Genomic DNA, 18,736 nt, shown 5'->3' with positions numbered 1-18,736 from the left:
TATGTTGTAATTTTATTTTATTACTTTGACTTGGAACACGTTAATTGTGAATCTTTTATGAAAAGTCCTGAAAGAAAAAGAAAACCCGTTTAAATTTTTGTTTAATATTCTAAAGATTGTGATAAATGTAAAGTCTTTCAGGTCATTCATTTTTTTCTCATATAACGATGTCAAAAAAGTACTCACCGTGTACAATGAGAACATACTCTGCGCTGCTTTGGCCAATGGTGTTTGTGGCTTCACATCGATATGTACCATTATCCGTTTTGTTCAGGAAAAGAATGTTTAGCTCCCTACCACTCACAACCATTCGGTCAGGATCTGGCAATTCCCCACCATCCTTTGTCCACAAAACAGGTTCTGGCCTATTAGATTTAAATATACATATAGAAAGGAAAAATGAGAAAGGTTTCATACTGCGTAAATTAACTAAATCAAGCAATTTTTAAATATTTAACAATGATTTTGTGCATATCCATATGTTAACTTCTGTAAGGTACCAAACAACCACCATGCTCTCACAGACAATATCTGGAGATATGGTAGATATAATTTAATTTTATTCTGCTTAGCTAAGCAGACACGTATGAAGGAATTAACTTGTAGAGTCATTTTAGCAACCTGTGGTCCTGATCCTGATGCTGATGGCTCATACCTACTAATTTCTGGAGGACTATCCTGCGGTTACTGGAGAAGCCATTTCCAGAAGTACAATTATGCTTTTGCACCTGGGGCTACCACTGTGACACAAATTGCCTAAGACCACCTGAAGCTTCTCCTACTTCCGTTCCCTGCCTTTCTCATCCCCCTAAAGGCTTTTTCTGGAAGTTCTCTCTTTTATTCTCCTAGTTTTATTGAGATACAATTGATATCTAACACTGTATTAAAGTGTACAACAGAAGGATTTGATATATGTATATAATGCAAAATAATTACAATAGCCGTACTTAACATCCATCACCTCACATAGTTATATTTTTTCCTGTGATGAGAACTTTAAATAGCTACTCTCGAGCAACATTCAAATAGAAAATACAATATTGTTAATTATAGCCAACATGCTGTACATTATACTCCCAGAACTTATTTATCTTATAACTGGGAGTTTGTACCTTTGACCACCTTTACCCACTACCCTATCCCCCCGTCTCTGGCCACTTTTATTTGACATTGAATTGGAAGTCCTGGCCAGAACAATTAAGTGGGGAAAAAAATAAAGGCATAGAAATAGGAAAGGAAAAAGTAAAATTGCCTTTATCTGCTGATGACATGATATTAAGAAAACCTCAAAGACTTCACTGATAACTGTTAAAACTAATAAATGAATTAGTAAAGTTAGAATATACACAATCAATATACAAAATCAATTATATTTCTATATATTAACAATGAACTATCAGAAAGAAGTTAAGAAAACTGTCCTGTTTATAATTGCATCAAAAAGAATAAAATATTTAGGAAAAATTTAAGGAAGTAAAAAATCTGTACACTAAAAGCTATAAGACATTGATAAAAGAAATTAGAGAGAACACATACATATGGAAAGATAACCCATGTTCATTGATTAGAACAATTAATTTTAATTTTCCACACTACTAAAGTGATCTTCAGATTCAAAGCAGTCCCTATCAAAATTCCAATGGCATTTTTAACAGAAATAAAACAATCCTAAAATGTCTATGGAACCACAAAAGCCCTGAATAGGCAAGCAATCTTAAAGAAGAAAAATGTTGGAAGCATCACACTTTCTGATTTCAAACTATATTAAAAAGCTATAGTAATTAAAACAGTATGATATTGGCATAAATGCAGACATATAGGTCAATGGAACAAATTAGGGTGTCCAGAAATAAACTCACACATATATGGCCAATGACTTTTTGAAAAAGGCAGCAAGAATATGCAATGAAGAAATGACAGTCTCTTCAATAAAGGATGCTGGGAAAACTGGACAGCCACATGCAAAGGAATGAAACTGGATCCTGAGTGTCTACCTTACACAATAACCAACTCAAAATGGATCAAAGTTTGAACTTATGTTCTGAAACTAAAACTTCTAGGGAAAAAAATAGGGAAAATTTTCTTGATATTGGTATTGACAATTATCTTTTGGATGACAACAAGAGCAAAGGCAACAAAAACAAAAATAAACAAATGGGACCATGTCAAACTAAAAACTTCTGCATGTGTACCCCTGATGTTTATTGCTGCTTTATCTGCAATAGCCAAATTATGGAAACAGCACAAATGTCCACCAACAGATGAATGGATAAAGGAGATGTGATATATATACACAATGGAATATTACTCAGCCATCGAAAAGGATGAAATCTTTCCATTTGCAAAATGGACGGAGCTAGAGATATTATGTTAAGTAAAGTAAGTCAGAGAAAGACAAATACCATATGACTTAATTCATATGTGGAATTTAAGAAAGAAAAATGAACAAAGGGGAAAAAAGAGGGAGGCAAAGCAAGAGACAGACTTTTAACTATAGAGCACAAATTGATGGTTACTAGGGGGATGGGTAAATTAGGTGATGGGGATTAAGGAGCACCAGGTATTGCATGGAAGTGTTGAATCACTATATTGTACACCTGAAACTAATATAACACTGTATGTTTGCTAACTGGAATTTAAATAAAAACTTAAAAAAATATAAAGAAAAAGCTTCTGCACAAAATGGAAACCATTAATGAAATGGAAAGGCAATCTAAAGAATGGGAGAAAATATTTGCAAATCTTATATCTGCTAAAGGAGTAAGTATCCAAAATACATAAGGAATTTATACAACTCAGTAGCAAAAAAATGGCCTAATTAAAAAAATTGGCAGTGCAATTGAATAAACATTCTTTCAAAGAAGACATACAAATGGCCAATAATTACGTAAAACTGTGTTCCACATCATTAATCATTGGATAAACACAAATTAAAACCATAATGCAATATCACCTCATATTTGTTAGAATACCTATTATCAAAAAGTCTAGAAATAAGAAGGGTTAGAGAAGATGTAGAGAAAAAAGAACACTTGCACACTGTTGGTGGGAATATAAATTGGTGCAGCCAGTATGGAAAACAACATTGAAGTTCCTCAAACTATTAAAAATAGAACTACCAGTTGATCCCAAAATTCCACTTTTGAGTAAACATCCAATGGAAACAAAATCACTATCTCAAAAAGATATCTGCACACTATGTTCATTGCACCATTGTTTACAATAGCCAACACATGGAAATAACCTATGTGTCCATCAATGGGTGAATGGATAAAGAAAATATATTCCAAATATAACAGAATATTATTCAGCCATTAAAAAAGGAAATCCTACTTTCTTGAGACAACATGGATGCACCTTGATGGCATTAGGCTAAGTGAAATAGTGAGACAAAGTATGATCATACTTATATGTAGAATCTAACAAAAGATTTTAGGAACTTATAGAAACTTATAGTTCTCTTTTAATTAAATTATTGCAAAGAATTACCATCTCAAAACCTGCTTTTAGGGAAGAAAGAATAAATGAAACATGGACTTCTATCTTCAAATATTTTACATACTTATGCAACTATTAATTATAGGAACAGTTAATAATACCTACCACCATGTATTGATAATGGTAGCTATCCTAGATATGTTATTAATATGTTCTATAGTTCTCCCAACAACACTGATACAATTTTTTTAATTTAATGCATGCAAGAATATGCATCAGAGATGTATCCAAACCCTGGTCTGACTCTGTACTCAATGCTTTGTCCACTACCTCTTGCTTTCTAACATGATGAATATTTTCCTGGTACTTATATGACAAACATTCTATTTAAACATGATTTTATCACATTATCAGAAATTATTTTGAAACAGCTTTAATTATTTATTTATTTGGTGAAAACATTTACTCTGTTTTGTTATTATGAATACAATTAAGACATCTATCTTGATAAGTGATGCCTACAACTATAACACCTTTACCAAGACAAAGGTTATGTATTTTTCTGACAAAATGCTGTAGAAGTGATAAAAGTTACAAACCAAGTAATAAAAGATACAGGAAATAGTATCAAAACAAGTAGATCAGCAATGTGATAAAAGAATCATTTAGTTTAAGCAGTAAAAGCACTTGGGGAGACAACAAAGAGAAAACAAGATGATCAGGGCTGTGCCTGTGAAACTTCTGAAGAGGCATTTTAGGGAAAACAAATAAACCAAAAACTAGTTATCCAAAAATATTGAAAAAATACAATTATTTATATCATCCAATTATATAGACAACTCACTCTCACAGTATCTTTAATAAAACCCAAACCACTAATATTTCTCAACTTGCTCCATGTATCCCACATCTGCTAGTTGATCTTTGAATTTACTAATTCTTATTTTAAAATTGATAGCCTGGGGGCACCTGAATGGCTCAGTCAGTTAAGGGACCTACTCTTGATTTCAACTCAGGTCATGATCTCACAGTTCATGGGATCGAGCCCCAAGTTGGGCTCTGCATTGACAACCTGGAGCATGCTTGGGATTCTCTCTCTCCCTTTCTCTGCCCTCCCTTGCTCACAAAGGAGCTCTCTCTTTCAAAGTAAATAAACTTAAAAAAAAAAAAAAACCTGATACCCTGGGTAATATTGTACCTTTTAAGGAGGCAAAACTGGCACAATAAAACTATGACTTACTGCATATAATAGAAATATTAGATGGTATGTCTTTTCTACAAAGCTACATAAGGTCAACATTAAAATAAGTTATATTAAGGATAATTAGAATTTGAAAAGATTCATCCTAAAAATGCTACTCAATGGAAGTATTTTATTAAGAGGCAATACTTCTTTGATGTGTAAGTTAGAATTTTTAAACATACACAGACATAATTATATGTATATATCTATACATTTCCATACAATCAAAATTATACCCCTCAAATCCAACCTGTCATAATTTTTCTCTGCTTCTGCTTACAAGATTTCATTTACATCTTAAAGCATATGGCCCTGTAATCATATAATTAAATTTAGATATTTATTTTTACATTGTGTACATAGAAATGAAGTCAAAGCTCTAGATCAACACTTAAGTTGTCAGTCTATATTAAAAAATGTTTTCTAAAAAGATAATTTTCTTTTTTAGAAAATAATGAAAAAGCACCTGTATAAATGGTTAAAAGAAGATTTTAGCAGCGTAAGTCACTGCTGACACTGAACATTGCAGGATTCTTGATCCTACTCTGTATAGTAAATCTTGAAGGTGGCAAAAAAAAAAAAAAAGCACCATAAGACGCAATTTTAATGAAATGGAGGTTAGAGTTTATACATCGATTAAACATACCCTACACATATTCCAATTAGTACTTAAAATGTTCAAGCTTCTTAATATCACCATAAAAATATTAAGTGGTTTAGCAAGTCTTGATACAATTTGTGTTTCATCTTAATAAAGAGGGCCCCTAGGCTTTCTCTAATTGGAACCCAGAAATGATTGAGTTTCTTGCTGCAAATGAATAACAATCTTCCCTGCTGTTCAGGCAACCAAAGGAGATCATTTAAAAAGTGGTTCCAGTCTATAGTTTCTATGTGATAAGGCTGAAAAAGAGTAGGAGCTAGACATCAGGAGTAACAGGACAGTGACACTGCATCAAGCATGAGATAACACTATATAACTCCATAGTGAGAACATTAATATAGTCAATTCAGTTTCCCCTTAAAAAGCCCTGATATTAGAATTTGGAAATCTTCTGTAGGAGATAACATTTGATTTATGATCCTGTCTACCATATCTATAGGGCTAAAGAGATGTGTTTATTTTTTTTCCCTTCCTTATGCACCTAATGACATTTTGCAGCAGTTTCTTCATACAACGACAGAAAAAAACAACAATAACAACAACCACCACCACAACAACAAAAGTGAAAGAAGAAACTAAACACGCTTGTGCATTCATTCTCTTACTTTCTAAAGTCTTGGTCGAGTTGTTTTACCTTAACAGATTAAAAAAATTAACTTAGTGTTTTGTTTTCTAGATATCTAATAATAGATTCTCTGACATCTTGAATAACTCCTTATTTATAAATTAGTGTTAGAAGACTAAGCTAGCAGTCTATTTCAGATCTTGAACTGGATACAAGTTCCACTGATTACTCATTTCCACTGAAATTTTTAATTTGTTTTTTGGAGCATTTATTCTATACAGTTATACCATAGGCATAGTCCTTCTGATTCTTCCAACTGCATATGGGATCATTACTCCCTAGGTATTGATGGCAATGGAATCTTGCTTTGCCTTCTTAGCTCTCATCCTCTTTTAGGCTCAGGCTTGCGAAGAATAAGAATAAGCAATTCAGTTACCGAAAAGCAAGTGTCATAATGCAGATCTCTAAAAAATAATTCTCCAGGTATCCTGATAGAAGTAGACAACAGTAAAAGGTCTTCCAAACTGGGAAATGGATATACCCTCCAGTATCTTTCTTTCCCCAAATGGTTCTATCCCTTTTGAGCTCTGCAGAGTCTTTTTCTTCATAAGCACAGTACATGTTGGGATCTAACACTAAAATAAGTCTTATGAAAATGAAACTTACTTTTCCTAAGTGAAAGAAAAAAAATAAGTCACTGTAATAGTATCCAAGTAAACATCTTGTTCTGGCTCAAAGTTCAAAAGGAAAGAAAGAAACTTACAAATACATGTATCTTACATTTCTTTCATATAAGACAAATCAAGGAATCATAGTTAATAACTTGGTGCCTCATATACTTATGTACTTAGAGTTGTATGGCACATGAAGATGACTATTGCCTTTATTTCAGTTTAAAATTCCCTGGTGGTAGACGATGTGATTGAAGATTTAATACTAGGAAGATTTTTTTTAAGGCCACTACTCCTCTATTTCCTGTGATTTTTAAAAAATTTTTTTAACGTTTATTTATTTTTGAGACAGAGAAAGACAGAGCATGAATGGGGGAGGGTCAGAGAGAGACGGAGACACAGAATCTGAAACAGGCTCCAGGCTCTGAGCCGTCAGCACAGAGCCCGACGAGGGGCTTGAACTCACCGACCGTGAGATCATGACCTGAGCCGAAGTCGGATGCTTAACCAACTGAACCACCCAGGCGCCCCTCCTGTGATATTTTTACTCTAAAGTGAAAGAAGATGCTAGAAGTTACATAAATGTCTTGATCCCTTTTCCTGCTTTAAGCACAAACATTTAAATCAAGAAATTATACTGAAGTGTCTACATATAAAACTATGTTTTTGCTATCAGATTTTTAGAAAAATGGAGGGAGAGAAAGAAAAATGGAGGGAGAGAATTTAAATTCAACTTTACAAGTGACTTTAAAATTTGGGTCAAGTTGAAAAACCTAAACTTATGGGCCTCTGGGAAGAAGGATTCTCAGGGAATCTAGCCCGGGCACACCTTCATTGAGTTCATGGAGGTTGCATCCACAAACCACAGCCCAAACATTGCCAACCAAGTGAAGTAGAAGAAAAAAAAGAGAAGAGGAAAAAAATTAGTAGCTGGTATTGTTTACTCCTTTTCCTAAAATTTAATATATAAATACAAAGCAAGTTCAAGGAGTAGCTCATCTTAGAGCTGTGAGGCCAATTCAAAATATAATTTTGTAATGGGTCTCTATTGGAAGCAAAAGATGTAGCTGCCACACAGGAAAAAAATGAAAGGGATTACTTTTTGAGCGATTTATTACATTAACTGCTTCAAGTTTAAAGATATACAAAAGATTATTTTGTTATTGAGGGTCAAATGAGAGATTTCTGCAAATGATTTGTAAATAACACTCTACATATATATAAAGTCATATTCTTAATTATTGTAAAATGGTGATCTAGGACCTTGGAGAATTCATCAAGCTACAATTTTTCATCAGATTTGACTGTTGGGAAACTTATTTGTGGTGAAATTTGCTTTCTTTTCATTCCTAATATGGATTTCATACTTTTTATGGAAGCAATTCTTAAAATATCAAGGAGTTTTTATATTATCCTAGTTAACTTTGAATATTCTACTTATCGCGGCTAAGGTTCATTTCAAAACGTAATCAATGAAATATTTATGTGTCTGTCTTTATAGACACAGTTTTGTTCAAAGGAAAACAAAACTTCAGAAACATTTAAAGTAGTCTTCAATGAGTCTTGATGAGTTTAATTACCAGAAAATGTTCTACTCTTATAATCTTAAAACAGATAAGAGATCAATGAAGATTTTTGTTGTTGTTTAAGTATGCCTATATATTCTTGACTAGGTACTTCGTAAGTTTATACAATTAATATCTAACAACTATAAACAAACAAATATGTTTAAGTTTTTGAACCAGAAATTATGAGGGATATGAAAAAAATAAACATCTCTCTGTGATATCACATTTTAGTAGTTTATATCAGATATATGTCATCGATCATCATCAACCATAAAACTTACAGGGCATGGTAAGTGATATAAATGAGTTATAAAACATAAAGTTTCATCATACCTATATTAGGGACATTACAACAGGCTTTACAAAAGATAAAACTCTTGATTAGTGTCTTTTTAAAAAAAAAACTTTTTTCACATTTATTTATTTTTGAGAGACAGAAAGAGACAGAGCGCCAGCAGGGAGGGGGCACAGAGAGAAGGAGACACAGAATCTAAAGCAGGATCCAGGCTCTGGGCAAGCTGTCAGCACAGAGCCCGATGTGGGGCTCGAACCCACAAACCATGAGATCATGACCTGAGCTGAAGTTAGACACTTAACCAACTGAGCCACCCAGGTGCCCCTTGATTAGTGTCTTTAATTGTGGTAGGGTTTTGGATAATAGAAATGAATGATGCCAGTTCAAGAGAAGTCAGAACCCAAGATAAGATGCTTGCCCTCCAGAGGCCATATTGTTAAAAATATGGATTTAAATATGACAAGTGCTAAGAGAAGAGAATAGGGTTAATAATAAGGAATATTGTCATTTGCTAAGATAGCAGATTATAAAGGTGCAAAATTAAAGTAACTTAATAGGATAACTGAATTGGGAGTAATAAAATCAAAAGCCAAGATTAAATTGATATGAAAAAACAGGACCAAATATGCTTATAAGGAATTTAGTCCAAGACAAAGTTTATAAGACAAAAGCTGAAAGTGAAAAAAAAAAGTGTTATTTTAGTGTTAGACCAAAAGACTGTTGCTGTCATTAATATGGGAAAGAGAATTAAATGTGGTAGGGAACATTCTGGTCATAAAAAGAACAATGTAGGAAAGCAAAGAAATAGAAAGATTTGGGGTATAGACGTGTTGGAGGAGAGAACCAAAAAAAAAACCTGTATATTTTTTAGCTCATAATTCAAGCCTGGCTTTGGATGCAAGGCTAAAATATCTGTGCTTTATGAAAAATAAAAGTACTATGCTAAGGCTTTTAAGAAGTGAGTATTCCTGATCAGAGTTTCCTTTAAGTATAGCAATGTGAAATATCTGAAAAACGAAGTTCAATAGAGAGACCATATACTGAGTCCTTAAGAGTGAAAACCATGTCCTACATAAAGTTGGAGTGGTAAAGGAAAGCAGAAGATAATAGAATAGCTCTTGGGAAAGTAAACACAACTTTCTGGAATGAGAAAATGTACGGTGTTAATGAAGAGAGAGGAGCTACTCTCTTCATGGTGCCCAGTCTATGTAACAGGATAAATCTCAGTCCTAAATAAGAAAAAAATAACAATGTAAAACCAACATGCTGCCAAACAACCAGCCAAATAAACAAATGGACAAACAAAAAATAAATCATGATACAAACAAATTGAGATATAGCAGACAGGGAAAGTTGATGATTTCACTTTGCGATATGCTGAGTTCAAGTGCTAGAACAAAATCAAGAAATACATTTTTATTCAGCAATAAGGAAATGAGAAATTAGAAATCAGGGCTGAGGGCAGAACTGGATTTATTTTAGAGACATATTGGAGCCAAGCTCAAGCAGGAAAACCAAAGGATAGATTACTGAATATTGTGGAATATTTTCATTTACAGGATGAAGAAAGAAAGAGAATGAAGTCCAAGAGGTCTGAGAGAAGTCAAAAGAGAATAATGTCATATAAACAAGAAAGAATCTCCTCAAAAATTCACTGACTTAAACATTTACGTTTATAACCCATCAATACCTTGATCCCTCAGTTTCCTCATCCCCTCATATTTGATCATTATTTTATTAGCCTAACCTCAGTCATGGTCACACACTAAACTTAGTCATCTTTATTACTTCACTACTATGAGGCTGAAAAATCTCAAGTATTTAAATCATAACCTCCCATCTTCTCAGCTCACTGAGCATCACATCAAATCTTCCAATCCTAGCTAATGAATCCACTATTTACCTTTAATCCTCAACTCCTCTCTACCACCTACTTCTCTCTTTAACCAGTCTTCGATGCTATCAAGATTTCTGTTTTCTTTTTTCCCATCCATTTTGCTTATTTGGTTAATTCCCAGGCATGATGAAACAAATGTTTCTGTTTCTCTTTGTCTTTATCAGAACATCAAAACAAGGTGAAGAAAAAATGAGGAGAGGGTAAATGGTTTATTTCTTTAAATACCATTCTTGAAGTCATCATGCAAGAATAAGCATGAAAAGCAATGAGAAAAACAATTTTATATTATTAAAAAACCCAAATTTAAAGTCAAAGTAAATATTATCTCTGTATCTTTGAGTATTTGATGCATTTACAAAGTTTGTTTGCTTTTCTGATCTGTGAAAATATGGCTCATGTATCATTATGAATATTATTTAGAATATGTGATTAGATCTATACATATTTGCCTTCTAAAACTTTTTAATATAATATTTAAAATATGTATTTTTACAAAATTTATATTTTGATACAGCTAATATCATAAATTAAGTTGGCTCTGCCCTCATATTTCAAATAGTTAGGGCTGAAATAGTACAGTAAGTGAAGAAAAAAAGGAGAGGCTTGAAGAAATTAAAAAGATGAAATTTTAAACAATTTCTTTTTTAAATATATAATTTTCCATTGTATTTCTAGGCTATTGCAGTTATTTGTACTGACTTATTTAATAAGTATGCCTTTGTGTGTTTTGTATGAGAGGGAAAAATTGTTAAATAGTTTCTTAGACTTTTTTTTCCTCACTGGTCTCCATGCTCTTTTGTGTTTAGTGGTTTGTGGACATGCTCTTCAATCAGATGCTTTATCATCATAATTTTTATAGGTTAGTCTTTGGTCAGCATAGATATGATATTTCCCTAACCTGCACAATTCTTTTTAAGAAAAGCAATGAATTGTGTTGTTGTTTGTTTGTTTTTTTCCTTCTATTTGCAGTTTGAGCATCTCAGTGATTCCTGTTTAAAAAATTCAACAATGAAACCCCTAACTCAAATATCACCAAAAGTACTTCTGTCTGACGGGGTTAAAGATGTTTAATGCAGTAATAAATGAAGTCAGTTTGAAGTGGAAAATTCAAGCCTACTTCTTCCATTAAATTGCAGGTTGACACTCTGATTCTGAATCTATCTACTCACTCATGTAAATTCCTGAAATAAACTATTACACGACTACAGTGTCAAGCAGAAGTCTCATCACATGAAAGATTAGATTTAGATAGGACAATAACAGTTAAATTCATCATTTATGTTGGAAACCTCAGTAGCAAATAAGAAAAGGACTTATATCCTGATTAATCTGAGCATATGCTACTTGATTCTGTTTTTTATTTTTTTAAAGGCTCTTCTTGCCTAAAATTTAAAAGCTTGTAGTTGAAACAGAAAATAACCTATATGCAAGAGGGAAGTGCTCTTTAGAAGACTTGAAAATAATGGCCCTTTTGAGAGTGTCTATGAAATCCTGGACCACTTTTTACTGAAAAGATAGTGTTCATTGATGATTATTTTAACGCTTTTGAGAAACAACGCAGTCACACTGCAAACTGTATAATTCCAGCCAATTTATGGCACAACAAATAAAAGATTATCTCTAGAAAAGATAAGATTGCTATGATCTTGAAGGAGTGACAGATTTTAGCACTGAAGGAAAAATATTCAAGATTGTGACAAATGCTCAAGATAATCTCTCAAGGGCTTTGCGCTAAAGCAAAACAATTACCCATGCCTTATCTATACTTAATATTTCTTTTCTTTGGTAAATACAAAATATTAATTCCTGGTTAAAAGATCAAGAAATCTTGAGCAAACATCCATTCCCTGATCTAAGCAATAATAAATTCCTCTGTGTATGTACAATAAGCTTAAAATCGCCATGATATATATAAAAACGATCACGCTTAAGAAAATATTTTTCAACTTATTTGAAACTTAGCCACTTCTGAAATCTTCCTTTGGCTAAGCTAGATTTTGGAACATTTTCACCTTTTTTTTTAAAATCAAGAATTTAAGAATCTAAGTTTTTCAGAATCTAACACTTAACATACATTAAAAGGACATACATTGCCATATACAATGTATCTATAAGCATCTTAATCAGATGCCTGAAACCCATTCAGTTCCAGAGTACATTACATTACAATGATGGGATCCTATTTTCCATATAAGAGTTTCTTTACAATCCATTACTTGTACTACTGTAAAAATAATGCTAATTAACCTTATAAGATGTAATACTTATGTTAAACAGTGTGTTACTATTATAGAACTGCTTCTGCTCCGTGACTTGTTTCTTTTCTAATATTAAGTCCAATGGTCTTAGAAAGATAAAAGTAAAATGCACATCATTTATCTGGTAGCTGGGGAATTAAATGTTCCATATAAAGCAATGCTGAAGAAAACTGAAATTCAGACTTAAATTTTTGAAAGTATATTTTAATCATTTGAATGAAATCCTTCTCAAAAGATCAAACTTATCTGCATTATTTAACATCACATGCTAGTGGCTTTTTTTTTTTTTTTGAGCTATGATCTCTTCAGTCTGAACATACATTTTTGTATACTGATTGTTTTAGAGGAACTGAAGTGATTTAGACTTCAGCTTCATGTCAGTTGGTGTTAATACAATTATTTTCAAGCCTTCTGAGGTGTGATCCACTGAAAAATATATTTTATAACCTTACATAATGCACAAACACATACAGGAAATAAAAGCTTGCTCTTTTTAATGCAATGTGACATTTTCTTCATTTTTCTTTTTATTCTTTATTTCTCTGTATTTACCTTTGCAATTCTATTATTTTCTATTTTATGTTTGGCTTTCAAAAACAATTTGTTAACTGATCTTATGACTCATTCTTATGACACAACCAGCAATTTGAAAAACACTGACCCACAGTGAGAGTTCCTACGACCCGTCTCCTTGTCCTAGAGCTGCACAGCTATTATATTTTTAATCTTGCTTTTATATAGTCACCTCACAATGTTCATCCCTATACTTTAATCTTGAGTGCTAGTGATGAAGTTGAAGATGGTGATAGCACACCATTTCAGAGACATCTGCTTGTCACAAGTCACAGTGGTTGCTGTTCTCTTCTCCTACTTTTATTTTGGTTCCCTTTTCTTTCTTCTTTCCTTGAAACATCCCAAATATTTCTGGTACCCTGAATTTGCAAGAGTTGAGCAGTAAAGCCATTATTAATTACTGGCAGATTCTTCCTATTCTAATTAGAGACTTTTGTAAATATTCATATTTTCTACACTTTGGGGCATTGTTTGCCATTTATATTTTTTTCAAACTGTGAAGGTTAGGGGCTTCTGTTTAATTGAGATTATATGTGAAAAACTGAATCAATATACTTCACATTGTAAAAACCTGTATAATGCAAGAAAATGTCTTTAGATTGTTTGAGTATGTGGCTTTCAGAAGAAGAATGTTCTTAGTTTTACTGTTGCAGATGGCATGATACTACACATAAAAAACTTTAAGACTGCAAAAAAAACTATTAGAACTAATGAATGAATTCAGTAAAGTTGCAGGATACAGGGGCGCCTGGGTGGCTCAGTCGGTTAAGCGTCCGACTTCAGCCCAGGTCACGATCTCGCGTTCCGTGAGTTAGAGCCCTGCGTCAGGCTCTGGGCTGATGGCTCAGAGCCTGGAGCCTGCTTCTGATTCTGTGTCTCCCTCTCTCTCTGCCCCTCCCCCATTCATGCTTTGTCTCTCTCTGTCTCAAAAATAAATAAAACGTTAAAAAAAAAGTTGCAGGATACAAAATTAATATATATAAATCTGTAGCATTTATACACACTAATCTGGAACTAGCAGAAATATGAACTAAGAAACCAATCCCATTTACAATTGTATCAAAGAAAAAAAAACTAAGTAGAAGTTTAACCAAAGAGGTAAGAGACATATACTCTGAAAACTTTAAGATACTGATAAAAGAAATTGAAGAAGATACAAATAAATGGAAAGATATTCCATGCTCATGGATTGAAAGAATCAATACCATAAAATGTCCGTATTACCCCAAACAATCTATAGATTCAATGCACTCATAATCAACATACCAATAGCATTTTTCATGAAACTAGAACAAATAATCCTAAAATTTGTATGGAACCACAAAAGACCCCAAATATCAAAAAGCAATCTCGAGAAAGAACAACAGAACTGGAGGTATCACATTACCAGATTTTGCATTATACTTCAAAAATATAGTAAATGATACAGTATGGTGGTGGCATAAAAACAGACACATAGATAAATGGAACAGAATAAGGTGCCCAGAAATATACCACACTTTCATGGTCAATTAATCTATAACAAAGGAAGCAAGAATATATAATGAAGAAAAGAGTGTCTCTTTAATAAGTACTATTGGGAAAACTGACAGCTGCATGTAAAAAAACTGAATTCTTTCTTCCACCATATACAAAAATAAAGTCAAAATAGATTAAGTACCTAAATGAAAGACCTGAAACCATAAAACATGCACACACACACACACACACACACACATACATACATACACACACACATACATACACACACACATATATTTTATCTGTCTCCTCAGGCAAGGGAAACACAAAAATAAACTATTGGGTCTACATAAAACTAAAAAGCTTCTGTACAGCAAAGGAAACCATTAAAACAAAAAGAACGTACTGAATGGGAGAAATTATTTGCAAGTGTTATATCCAATAATGGATTAATATCCAAAATATATAATGAACTCATATGACTCAACACGGGAAAAAAAACAGATTAAAAACAGGCAGTGGAACTTAATCAACATTTCTCCAAAGACCAGATGGCCAATAGGCATGAAAAAGTGTTCAATATCACTAATTGTTATGAAAATCCAAATCGGAGCCACCGTGAGATATCACGTTACACCTGTTAAAATGGCTATCATCAAAAAGACAAGAAATAACGAGTGTTGGTGACAATGTAGTGAAAAAGGAACCCTTGTACACTGTTGGTGGGCATGTAAAAAGGTACAGGCAATATGGAAAATAGTATGGAGTTTCCTCAGAAAATTAAAAATAGAAATGCTATATAATTCAGCAATTCTACTTTTGGGTATTTATCTGAAGAAAACAAAATACTAATTCAAAAAGATATATGTTACCCTATATTAACTGTAGCATTATTTACAATAGCCAAGACACAAAAGCAGCCTAAGAATCTATCAATGGATGAATAGATGAAAAAGACATACATATACACACAGTGGAATATTACTCAACCATAAAATGCTGAAAATCTTGCCATTTGCAACAACTTGGATAGACTCAGAGGGCATTATGCTAAGTGAAATAAGTCAGACAGAAAAAGACAAATAATGTATGATTTCATTTATATGTGAAGTCTAAAATCCAAAGCAAATGAAACAGAAAGACTCATGAATACAGAAAACAAATTGGTGTTTGTCGGAGGGGAAGAGTGTGGAGGGATGGCAAAATGGGTGAAGGGGATTAAGAGATACAAATTTCCAGTTATAAAATAAAACAGTCATGGGATATAAAATACAGTATAGGAATATAGTCAATAATATTATAACTTTGTGTGGTGACAGATAGTAACTACACTCTTTGTGGTGAGCATTTATATCATAATGTATATAAATGTCCAATCACTATACTGTACACCTAAAAATAACATAATGTTATATGTCAACTATGCTTCAATTAGATAGATAGATAGATAGATAGATTAATTAATTAATTAATAAAGGAAAAGAGTTCTACCAGACAAATGGCATATGTGAACGAGCACTTATCTTTGTGGAAGATAGATTTTATGAAACCAACGCATTATGAAAACCCACGAAATAATTAGCATATAGAAATTCTATTTGATTATGAATATTCAACATTAATTTAGAATCTAACTGATGTGATTTTAGCACTTTTAGGGTTTTATCCTCATTATATACTAAGAACACCTCTTGTTTTGAATTTGTTTTATAAAAAGTACATATAGACTCCTTCTTAGTGTTCTTTAGACAATGGCTTTATCTTTTCAAAGGAGAAAGGTATTTATTATTCTACATTTCCCTCAAAAGAACAAGGCTGATATTTTACTGTGTTCTCAGATTTGTTGTCTCAAAAATGCCCTTGTTACTGATTTGGCCCATCCTCTCTAAAGTAAATATATATAGAATCAGGTGAATGGCACAAACAGTAAAGAAAGAGTTCTAAGAAGAATGAATTCACCACAACTGAGAAGTGCTGTTAAAGGCTTTTGTTTCTTAAATTGGAATATTTTGAATGCTTTGGATACTTAGTTGAAAAAAAAGATTTTTCTATTTCACTTTTAAGAATTAATTTTAGCTTCCACATTTTGTTTCCTTCACATATTATGCAAACATAATAGTCAAAATATTTAACACAACCACAGAATAATCTATTTCTCCGTAAGTTAACTTTTGATCACCAGAGGCATTTTAAGCTCTAACACTATGACATCTATCTATCTATCTATCTATCTATGCATACCTACACACAATGGCATACTACTCGGTGATGAAAAAGAAAGAAATCTTGCTAGTTGCAACAATGTGGATGGAACTAGAGGGTATTATGCTATTGGAAATAAATCAGTCAGAGAAAGGCAGATATCACATGATATCACTCATAAGTGGACTTTGAGAAACTCAGGAGATGAACATAGGGGAAGAGAAGGAAAAAATAGTAAAAACAGAGAGGGAGGCAAACCATGAGAGACTCTTAAATACACAGAATAAACTGAGGGTTGATGGAAGGGGGTGCATTGGGGGGATGGGTTAAACGGGTGATGGGCATTAAGAAGGGCACTTTTCAGGATGTGCACTGGGTGTCATATGTAAGAGATGAATCACTGGGTTCTACTCCTGAAGCCAAGACTACACTGTATGTTAACTAACTTGAATTTAAATAAAAATCAATCAATAAAAGTTTTTTAAAAATTGCAAGTATAAAAAACAAATCTTAATGAATAGCACTTGCTGAGCAAAGGTTAATGTTTTCTTTAATTAAGGATGAGATATAAAAAAAGGATGAGGTATAGTATTAGAATTTTAGGTTTTTCTAATATTAGGAGTGATTTTTGTTTCTGCATTTTTCCTACAATTACCATTTTGATAACTTGTTTTTGTATAAACACACAGGCAATGTTTATATATCTTTAGATAAAGAGTAAAATACTAGGATGTAATCTCATAATTAATACATAAAAACCTACAGATTTTTAAACCCATGAGCCTAAAAGTCCACATCTTGAAAATCTCATCAACGTATATGACAGCATCATTCCACAATGGTGTCATAAACATACTGAGACATTTTTGTGTTAGTTTCCCAATGAACATTTACATAATCCCTCAAAATAATTGGCTTTTTGTTGCAAGAAAACTGCTTACCTAGAAATGTTCAAGAAGTACATTTCCTCTATGGATCTATAATCGTGGTTCTGCATGCTCTTATGGGACTTTTGCAAGACATAGGAACATTTAATTGAAAATGATTGAGTGCCCAACACACTACAGATGCCCAGCCTAAATAACAGCAGTGGAGAGTACTGAGAGTCAGCTTCTTGTTTCGAAAACAAAACCAAATATATTCAGTCTCATTTCCAAGATAACCACTTGTGTGTTTCCAGAGAGTCAATGTGTGATTAAATTTTGAAGCCATGAGATGGAAGAAAAAGACCATATGGGCCTCAGAAAAGAAATTCATATGGGAAGGACAGCACATGAATATATAGGCTTTTTAATTATGAAAACTTAGAGCTAATTTCCCAATTTTTATACCTTTGGAAACATGGTAGAAGAAACTGGCTATATGGCCTTTAATTAATTAAGTCAAAGTTGAATCTAGATATTGGAACACAAACACAAGCAAAACAAAACAAACAAAAAAAAAACCCAAAAACAAAAACACAAAACAAAACAAAACAAAATCTAAATGTCCTACAACCTTTATTATGCCAACAACTGACATTGTGAAAGTATCTAAATGGTAAGGAGGCCCTCATGATATTTATTCCACCAATGATTTTGGTGATGTTGTAAGCAAAGCACTTAAGAAAACAGACTTGTAAGAGTGTTTTCTTTTAACTTCCAGCTCATTCTATTCAACCTTTAGGACTTCAACTGCATTTGCATTGGTATCGCCTTGTAGTTGTAACCTGCAGTCCTAATCTTCTTAAAGATATATAAAATTAAGAATATAATCTGCTTTTAAAGTCAAATATGTCATAAGAAAACAAATATACTGAATCATAAAATCTAGTCAGAAGTTATTTAGATATATTTAGAAGCTCTTTAGAAATACTTAGATATGCCAGTAAGTTTGAGCTTACATAAGTGCTAATTGTGTTATAA

General features: G+C 32.6%; 1 protein-coding gene across 3 annotated transcripts in view; it reads right to left on the bottom strand.

The window, feature by feature from the left end:
• CADM2 (cell adhesion molecule 2) overlaps positions 1-18,736 on the bottom strand; it is a 1,068,777-nt gene that overhangs the window by 108,030 nt on the left and 942,011 nt on the right. For all 3 annotated transcript variants that reach the window (XM_019839555.3, XM_019839556.3, XM_003991537.6), the window contains one exon: positions 187-365. In XM_019839555.3, coding sequence (XP_019695114.1) covers positions 187-365 — 179 coding nt within the window. The remainder of the gene's footprint in view (positions 1-186; positions 366-18,736) is intronic.

Source organism: Felis catus, chromosome C2, assembly GCF_018350175.1.
Source record: "Felis catus isolate Fca126 chromosome C2, F.catus_Fca126_mat1.0, whole genome shotgun sequence".
Classification (NCBI taxonomy): Eukaryota; Metazoa; Chordata; class Mammalia; order Carnivora; family Felidae; genus Felis; species Felis catus.
This window is presented reverse-complemented; position numbering and strand designations above follow the sequence as displayed.